The following is a 9,695-nucleotide window of genomic DNA, read 5'->3' on the forward strand; positions in this document are numbered from 1 at the left end:
TCCTTTCAACAATTGATGCCAATTTTCTACGTTAGTTGCCCTTTTACTTTGGCTTGTCTTCTTATGCCAACAACACCAAAACCATACCCTTCGTTTTTGGGGTACCTTTGTCTAGAATTAGACCCTTTTTTCTCCCAATTATGGGGGACCCTTCCGTAGTTTAAGATAATATTAATAAATTAATTATATAATTAAAAATATATAAAGCTAATGAAGTTAAATTAATGCCCTTTCAAAGACTTGTGTTATGTCCAATTATTGATTTATATTTTTCTCTCTCTGTCTATCTCACTCTTTCTCTCTCTTCAGTGGACTTGTTCTCATTTCATCAAAACTACTACAGAGGAAGAAGAGGGGGTTTCTAGGGTTTTGCTCAAAACTTTGAAAAGCTGTGATTTTTATACTTGGTAAGTACTTTCTAATCAGTTTAGCTTCTCGTTGTTTTTGTTTTTTGATTATGTTGATTAATTGTGTGTTTTGTGTTTAGGGTTTTGCTTTTGTAATGATATGCTCTGCTTCTGTTGACCTTTGTTTAGCAAAAAAAGGTGTATCTTTTTTGTGATATTTGCTTGAAATTGATTGTTGGGTCACTTAAATTTAAGTGGGTATTTGGTTGAACTCTGTTTTAGTTGATTTTGTTGCTCGTTGAATTAGTTTTTTGCTCTGTTTGTTTGGTGGGGAACCTGAGATTGTAGAGAAGTTAGTAACTTTTGTTGCAAGATTGAATTTTTTGAGCTAGAAGGTGAGAAATTGAACGGGTGTATTTGTTTGTTTACTTGTTTATTTTTTGTAGTAAGTTCCTTTGTCTATACCTCGTCCCTCTCTTTTTCTTAGTCAATTGTGTGAGTGTTTTCCTACTCATTTGTACTTTAGATGCTCTTGCCAGTTTTTTCCAGACGCGGCGAAAGTTCTGGTGCTAGTACCAAATTTATACACTTGAGTCTCCACTAACATTTTTTATTTGATTTTCAGTGTCCAAAGAGATCAATCTTATGTATGTAGCAAAACCCTTGTTTAAAAATCTAATCTTTCAGAGTTTTGGGTTTTACCATTTAGGATTCTTCAAAACAAGTGTACATTCTAAATTAACATAGTACACCGGTTAAGATAAAAGGGAAAATGAAATTTTGGGTAGTGGCGTATTCCTACGTTACTTAGACTCGGGTATTTGTGTCGGACACGGGTACACGTCCAAGTGTACAACTTGGCTAAATTGTGAACTTCCCATGATTTCAGCCCAAAATGAAGTATTGGAGTGTCCATAACCATGTTGGAGTGTCGAGGACCCGACACTGGTACTTGAGATAAAGTGAAGAGTTGGAGTAACATAGGCGTATGTATTCTATGCTTCAAGGAAAGAACGAGTTATGTTCTTATAGTGGGGAGGTCAGTAATATTCGGCTCATAGTTAGATTTTGAACTTGTGGATGGAGAGTCTATGGGATGTGATAAACGAATACATTTTCAGAAATGGGAGTGGAACTTAAGGATAAGTTGAGTTTCTTTGTTTCTGTTGGGATACTGACTTTCCTACCTTATCTTTTGTGTTCTTGTGCCCCATTTTAGAGCCTAAAATATGAAGTAGAGAAAGTAGTTGAGTCTATGGGATGTGATAAACGAATACATTTTCAGAAATGGGAGTGGAACTTAAGGATAAGTTGAGTTGCTTTGTTTCTGTTGGGATACTGACTTTCCTACCTTATCTTTTGTGTTCTTGTGCCCCATTTTAGAGCCTAAAATATGAAGCAGAGAAAGTAGTTCTTGCTCCATCTTTACCGAACATGTTGTCTGTTTTGCAGGAAAATGAATTTGTTGAATAATTGGTATTCTTTGGGAGAATAAATCATTCTTTTGGATAGGATGGCAACTGAGAGTCCTATTAGAATGCTTGAGGCACGTGGAAAATGGTCCTCTCACAAGGGGGCTGCAAATTTTCCTTCAACTAAGATGGCTGTGGATGAGGAGGCGTTACTTGTTAAGGGTCACAAGTACCACAGTGGGAGGTGTACTGTTCCTAATCGGAGTGGTAGTGCACCCCCTAACATGGAAGGTTCTCTTGCAGCCATAGAAAGTCTCATGCAAAACTCAGGTCTTAGTGCTAATTTTGCAAGTCTAAATCATGAAAGTGAATTCAGAGGGCCAAGAGGGATGTTGGTTTCTTATTCATCTCCCGGTTCAAATTACTCTTCTAATGTCAGTTTGAATCCCCAGTTTTATCACTCTCCCACCTCAGGTTCTGATCAACATTTGGGATCCGGTCATATCAGCAGTAAAGTGGGATTGACCCCTTTTAGAGGCAGCAGTGATAACTTCTTGCGTTTTTTTTGTGGCGTCCTCCCAACACACAAAGAAGAGTCTGAGGAAGATAAGTCACCGCAAAAGTCTTTTGATGATGTAAGCGGCAGGGGCTCTGATGTGTTGTCAGGACAAGAATCATCCTTATCAGTTGGCGAGACTAGAAATATTGCAGACCTCGTAAAGGTGTAATTCTCTGTTTTTTATTCTTCGGTATTCACTATTTGAGAATTGAGATAGATTATGTGGTTTTACCTTTAATTGAGGTCTTCCATCATGCGAGATCTGCGAATTTCCTTAGTGTTTTAGGCGATTATATGTTATTTAACTAGAGTGAAATTGAGCTAGTCTAGCCTGTTATAGAACTTATTTCCATGTTATGACAAACTCCTGCTATTAATTTGACAAGAGAATTTGAACTAGTCTGGCCTGTTATCAGAGCTGAAGCTATGACAAAAGCTGCTTCAACTTGTGATAATAGTCAGTTGATTTGTTGCATGAGTTGTCAGTTGGTGTTCATGTATCCAGTATTTTGCTCATTATTACTGCTCCATTATCTGACTTATGCTATAGACCATGGTGTTGGATCCTCGACACCCTGGCATGGGTATAAAATATGGAACTTTCCATGGAATAGACGAGTGTCACTCTTGGACACATACTCACGTCTGAGACAAGTACCAAGTCCGAGTAGCATAGTCTGATTGTTTAGAATTGTAGATTCGCAGTCGCAGACCACTTGCTTTTGCAAAATGTTTCAGCAATAGTGTTCTCTTCCCCCTCGAAACCTTTGAAACTAATTTTTTTATAATGAAACATGTACAATTTTTCAGGAGGAACTTACATGTATGTCGTCACCTGCAATTGGATCAGCAGGTGACGGAGCTGATAACATAAATACTGATAGGCCTTCCTTGCATGGAGAATTAACGAGTCCATCCACTGCAGTAGCATCTGGCGTCGCTGCAGGTGATAAAGTGCCGTCAACCTCTGCATTGCGATCTTTATCTTATGATTCTAGACAAGGCTCGTCGCCGTCCATTCAAAATGAAGATCCAAATAGTATAGCTGCACTTTCAGAAAAAAAGACTTTGGTTAGTTGTGATACAGAGGTAACTAGTTTGCAAGCTGGGATTAAAGCTCTGAAAATATCCAGCTCCCCCAACTTAGAGAACCATGGAGGTCGAGGGGAAAAGCAGAACAACTTCCAAAATAGTTTATTGCAACACCAGATGCACCAAGGTGGAAGCTTCCAGTTTCAAGGATCTATGCCTCAAATAGTTTCTCAAGGCATAAATAGTCCATATGCTGTTGCAAACCAATTTTTCCACGGTGGAAAGTTTTCCTCAACGGAAGTTCAACCAGTACTTCACTCATCAGGTTTTACTCCTCCACTTTATGCTACTGCAGCAGCTACGTATATGCAGTCAGCAAGTCCATACTATGCTGGTGTTCAACCACCTGGAGTAGTATATCCTTCACAGTATGGTATGGGTGGATATCCTTACAATGCAAGCGTTCTTCCTCCTTTTCTGGCTGGATATCCTTCACATAACGCTGTCCCTTTAGCCTTCGATGGTACTTCTGCTGTCTCTGATAGTCAAGTTTCTGGGTCTTGGGGGAGCAGTTCACAAGGAGTTGATTTTCAGCATTTAAACAAGTTTTATGGACAACTTGGATTTCCTCCGCCTATTGCGGATCCCCGTCTGCAGTTTCACCAGTCATTCGGCGATTTATACAATGTTCCTGGTCAAGTTGACCCTTTGGCATTAAGAGGGGGTCTTGTTGGGAACCAGGTGAGTGCTTTTAATTCCCAGGCTGGACCTGATTTGTCATCTGTTTCACCTGACCATAGACATCAACACCAAGGATCTGGCGGGCATAGTAGTGTAATTCAGAGAAGGGGGCAAATTATGGGTACAGATTATGTTGGAAGCTCGCCTAATATGGGTTACTTCATGCCTATTCCAAACTCGTCTCTTGCCAGTCCTGTTTTGCCTGGATCTCCAATAGGTGGTAGCAGTTTTCCTGGAGGAAGAAGTGATGTGAGTTCCCCTAGTTCTGGTAGAAGTGGGAGTTTCTATACTGGTTGGCAAGGGCAAAGAGGATTTGATAACGTCAATTACCAAAAGCCTTACTCCTTCCTTGAAGAGTTAAAATCTGGTAAAGGAAGAAGGTTTGAGCTATCTGATATTGTAGGTCATGTTGTTGAATTCAGGCAAGTTTATGCTTTTATGCATTATGCCATCTCCAATTCAGTAATTTTTACCTTTGTTTTAGGGTAAAAGTGATTTTGTATTCCTTTTTCAGTGTTGATCAACATGGGAGTCGATTTATTCAACAGAAACTGGAAAATTGTAACAGTGAAGACAAAGCATCTGTTTTTCAAGAAGTTCTCCCTCACGCTTCCAAATTGATGACTGATGTTTTTGGGAATTATGTTATTCAAAAGGTAGGAATCATCACCTTGCAGTTCCTCTTTGCATGAAGGAAGTTTGCTTGATTGTACACTTCAGTTTAGTTCTTTACCTTCAATATACTGCAGTTTTTCGAGTATGGAACCCCTGATCAGAGGAGGGATCTAGCCAAGGCACTGGGAGGTCAGATTTTGCCAATGAGCATGCAGATGTATGGCTGTCGTGTCATCCAAAAGGTATACAAAAATGATCTTCTCGACTGTACATTAACGAGCAACCAACTCTTGTGTGCATCTGTATTGTTTTACCACTGACCTGTAATTATCAAATTGAATGACTGTTAACATTCAGAGATTCTTGCTCTATTTTCGAGTTTTGATTTGTGCTTTATATAAAACCTATGTAAGCATTGATATTAAATGCTTGGTTTGACATTAGTTCATGATGGTGAACCATGTATAATTGTATGTTAATGTGACTTGATCATGGCAGATTTATTGAGCAACTGCCAACAGGTTCTGTGTCTTCTTTGTTCCCTTCAGGCATCATACGCAGTGATTTATGGATTTTTTTATGTCATATTGATAATTGCCAAACCCACCAATAAGTTTTAAAGATCTGCCTTTAGTTTTGTACTCTGTGTCACTGCTGGAGTAGTGAGTGTGTTTTAACAATTTCTTCTATCCTCTATCATGTAGATCTATAATTTTAGGTTTAATAAGAAGGGGTATTTCTTGTTTCTTTTTGGGTCAGGTCAAGATATTATGCTCTGAGCCTCTGACAAAGGGGTTTGAGACTGTGATGTTGTTAATATGTGTTTCAGACTGTCAGACCTGCATACCTTGTATTGTGAACCCAAAGGTGGAAGGGGGAAGAAGGATTCTGTCATTTGATATGTTTGATAATCTCATGTGTGTTTGCAAGTGGGTGGGAAATTTCTCTAAATTTTTGGTCAATTAAAAAGGATATGCTAGATGGGCATGAAAAGGAAACTTGTGCGAACAGCGTACCTATAAAGATTAAAAGGAAAATTCTATTAGTCTAGCACTGTCTTATGGGCCGGAATTTTGGGTTTCTAGGGTGATCGTATTAGAAACGTGGTTGCAGAAGAGATGCGTACGTTGAGAAGGATGTGTGAGAATACCTTACGGGATATAATTAAGAATGAAGGTACTTAGAACAAGGTTGCGTTGCAGATATTGAGGAAAAATTAGGGGGGGGGGGTGATTGTGTTGGTTTTTGCATGTGAGACGTTGATGAAATGATGTACCAGTAAGGAAGGCGGGGAGTTGTATGGACTTTAGTAGAAGCCAAGGGAGGACAAAGACGGCTTGATGAAGGGAGTTAAGAGTGATATGATAAAATTAGGTTTACAGGAGCATATAGCACTAGATAGGAATGACTGGAGGAAGAGGATCTTTGTTGATGACCACAGGAACTAATATCTTTGGTTCATTCAGCTGACACATCCTATTGGGATTTAGGCTTTGACAGTGTTACTGCTATTCTTGTTGTAGATGGGCATGAGGTATAGAAATCGATAATGGCTGCTTGTAGTTGTCACTAGAGACATATTCTGACTAAACTGTAGAAATTTCTGGCATGCACAGATTGCATACGTCTGAATGTTGAAATAGTCTTTTATTTGTGTATTTTCTTTGGGTGATGTTCTGACGTCATGATGAGCTTGGAGGTTCTCATAGCCCAGTGATCTAACTTCTGTTATCAGGATATGTTCAGAGCCTTCTCTAGTTCTTTATTGCTTTTATTCTGCAATAAGTAATGATACCCTGAACCTTTCCATGTTAAAGGTGGAAAAGGGAATGTTTTGGTCATTGAATTGACTATCTTGTTTCTTGGTACTACCTATTTGAGTTTAATGGTTCTAGGATGTTTACTAAGAGACACGAGGTTTGAAAAATCTTGTTAGATAACATCAGGGAGTGCATAATTTGATTTAGAAATTAATTTCAGCTAATATTAGTTTAAATATTTTATACAGGCACTTGATGTTATTGAAGTTGATCAGAAGATTGAACTTATTCGTGAGCTGGATGGACATGTCATGAGATGTGTCCGTGATCAGAATGGGAACCATGTAATCCAAAAGTGTATTGAATGTGTTCCATCTGAAAGAATTGGTTTCATTATTTCTGCTTTCCGTGGTCAAGTTGCTAGCCTGTCAATGCATCCTTATGGGTGTCGTGTTATACAGGTGATTTATTATTTTGGGTAGTGGAACCTGTATAATATCTCGTATTTATTAGGAATTCCATTATTATTGACTTTTCTTATGATTGATTCTTCTGATAGAGAGTCCTGGAGCATTGTACAGATGAGTTGCAGAGTCAGTTTATTGTGGATGAGATCTTAGAGTCTGTTTGTACTCTTGCCCAAGACCAGTATGGCAATTATGTTACCCAGGTTGGTCTCCCTCCTCGAACCCCAGCATATTATATGAATCATCAGTTAATCCTAAAAACAAGAAAAAGGCATGCTAAATGATATTGTTATTACAGGATGTGAATTGTTAACCATTTTGTATGATTTGGCTTCTTGCAGCATGTGTTAGAGAGGGGAAAGACTCAAGAAAGGAGCCAAATCGTAAAAAATTTATCTGGACAAGTTATAAAAATGAGCCAGCATAAGTTTGCATCTAATGTTGTTGAGAAATGCTTGGAGTATGCTGAGCCTGCTTCAAGGGAACTTTTGATTGCTGAAGTCATCGGGCAAAATGAGGGAAATGATAACTTATTGGTAAGCCTTTCAGAATTGTCAAACCTCTCCGTTGTTTATTTGCTGCCCTCGAATTAAAACTGGAACCGGCAGTCGCAATCTGCATCTTAAACCGTCATTTTTTTCTCTCTTTATGAATCGAAATGTGTATCTTGTTCAGAAGGAATTCTTTATTCAATGTTATCAACTCATCATGTGATCAATGTGCCGCTTTCTTTTTCCAACCTTATAGGTGATGATGAAGGACCAATATGCTAATTATGTGGTCCAGAAGATTCTTGAGAAATGTACTGAGAGTCAACGAGATTTACTTCTTGGTCGTATAAGAGTGCATCTCAATGCTTTGAAGAAATACACTTATGGAAAGCATATTGTGGCTCGGTTCGAGCAGATGTTTGGAGGTTTGTTTCCTTTCCTTGCTAACCATTATATGGTAAACTTCTCGTCACTTGCTCCTAATTGCTGAATGTTAAATGCTTGGACACTAATCCCTATTCCCCGCTGTGTCAAAATTATGCATTTTTGTGCTGTAGACATTTCCTGACATTGTGCTATTCCTGATGGTCAAAATGGATATTTAATAACCATTTTGAGCAGTTTTATTCTGTCCCTATATGAAGTTGGTAAATTTCTTTAAGGTACTAGGTGGTTTTTAGGTACCTTTATTTTCATAGACATCCCGAAACCTACACTAATCAAAACTCTTTCAATCCAAGGGTGTCAACACTCACCAGTAAAGGAGCATGTTTTATGAAGCCTTCTTATAGGGGATAAGGCTTAAAATGAGGATGATGGATTTCTACTTTTAGAACAGCAACTTCCTGTCAAGTGGCCCAAAATAGAAAGAATGACATTTGATAAATTTATTTACTACTTCCTCCGCCCCATATCTATCTTCCACTATAGTATTTTGGGATGTCACAAAGTTATCTTACATTCACCTGCCCATACTCCTCCTTGTCAAGTGGATCCCTCACGACAACCCTTTTTCTATCACAAGTCACAAATCCTACATTTCATTCAAAATCCACTGTCTTAGCTAACCCATTTGTAATGTGGGAATGGCAATTTTAAAGGGTCTTTTGGCTAATTCGTACTTTGTAAGTTCGTATCATATCCTTAACTCTTATCATTTTCAGATTAAGGACTTGTTTGTGCATCTGTATAACTATTCATGGGTGGTAGGTTTTTTTTTGCTCAGTTTGTAAGTTAGATGTTTACATTTGCTAATTTACGTGAGTTACAGAAATTCAAGCACAAGTATCCTGAATGGTGGTGGAACTATGTAACTGGCTAAGATACAGCAGCTGTGGAACGAATTGACATCAGAATGTAGATAAAAAAAGGTGGTGTTTCTTGCATTTGGAGGAGCTGGCGGTTCTGAGAGCTGAAGTTGTACTTGTGTCATTCCGTCTGGTAGGGACTTAGGGAGATTCTACTGAGAACTTTTAGGGGTTGATGCTGTAAAGTTTAGTAAATTTGTGTATACAACAGAATTTGTGTAGTTACAAGGAGCTGGAAATTCACTGGGCACGTCTTTAAAGAATATTTAACGAATTATTGGAATAGATAATTTTCTTTACTGTTTTGTATTTGTTTCTCACCCTTGTTTCAGTAGTGGTCACATTTAGAATGCTATTGTTAAATCTTGAATGTATCTGTAATCTGCTATACAAATGTACAGGGTGAAATGATCTGCAAACAGCAGTTTATACAAGTACTAGTTCTATCTCTAAAATAATTTCGTATTTTCTATGTTGGGGGTACCAACACAAGTTGGTGGAGTTAGTGGGGAATTCACCTTGTGACTTGGAGGTCACTTCTTATCAGCTGCGAAAAGCTAGTTTAGTAAGGTTTTTTAGGATTCGAACATGAGATCTATTGTACTGTACACGCTTTCAGTCTTAACTAGTAGGCCAAGACTTCATTGGTTGAGTAGTGAATATTGTGGGAACGACAAGAAATACATGATGGAACTATATTTAAATTTTAAACTAAACTACCTAACAGTGCAAACTGTACTTATCAAGAATCCTAAAGATTGAAACACACCCCAGTAGTACTCAAGCCTTTTGCAAGTCTCTCAATCCGACATAAAGTGAACCACCCCCCTAGCTGGAAAGGGGGGAAGGTGGCTGAGAGGGGGTGGGGGTATGATACAAAATTGTTTGGTTCGGGCACAACCAAGGGGTTATTCCGCATGACGATTAGATTGTTCATAACCTAATAGTAGTATCATGAGCCTCT

The 9,695-nt window shown here is 38.5% G+C and overlaps 1 protein-coding gene across 1 annotated transcript; it reads left to right on the forward strand.

Annotated features, from left to right (window-relative positions):
* The first annotated feature begins 237 nt into the window (after positions 1–237).
* Positions 238–9,040, forward strand: LOC110796801 (pumilio homolog 6, chloroplastic). The gene is made up of 10 exons (XM_022001885.2): positions 238–407; positions 1,800–2,481; positions 3,129–4,513; positions 4,606–4,747; positions 4,841–4,948; positions 6,715–6,927; positions 7,026–7,136; positions 7,275–7,469; positions 7,681–7,849; positions 8,695–9,040. Exons 2-10 carry the CDS (start codon positions 1,861–1,863, stop codon positions 8,715–8,717), a joined length of 2,967 nt encoding a protein of 988 aa, XP_021857577.2. The 5' UTR covers positions 238–407; positions 1,800–1,860; the 3' UTR covers positions 8,718–9,040.
* Positions 9,041–9,695: the final 655 nt, after the last annotated feature.

The sequence above is a fragment of the Spinacia oleracea genome, chromosome 2, assembly GCF_020520425.1.
Source record: "Spinacia oleracea cultivar Varoflay chromosome 2, BTI_SOV_V1, whole genome shotgun sequence".
Taxonomy (NCBI): Eukaryota; Viridiplantae; Streptophyta; class Magnoliopsida; order Caryophyllales; family Amaranthaceae; genus Spinacia; species Spinacia oleracea.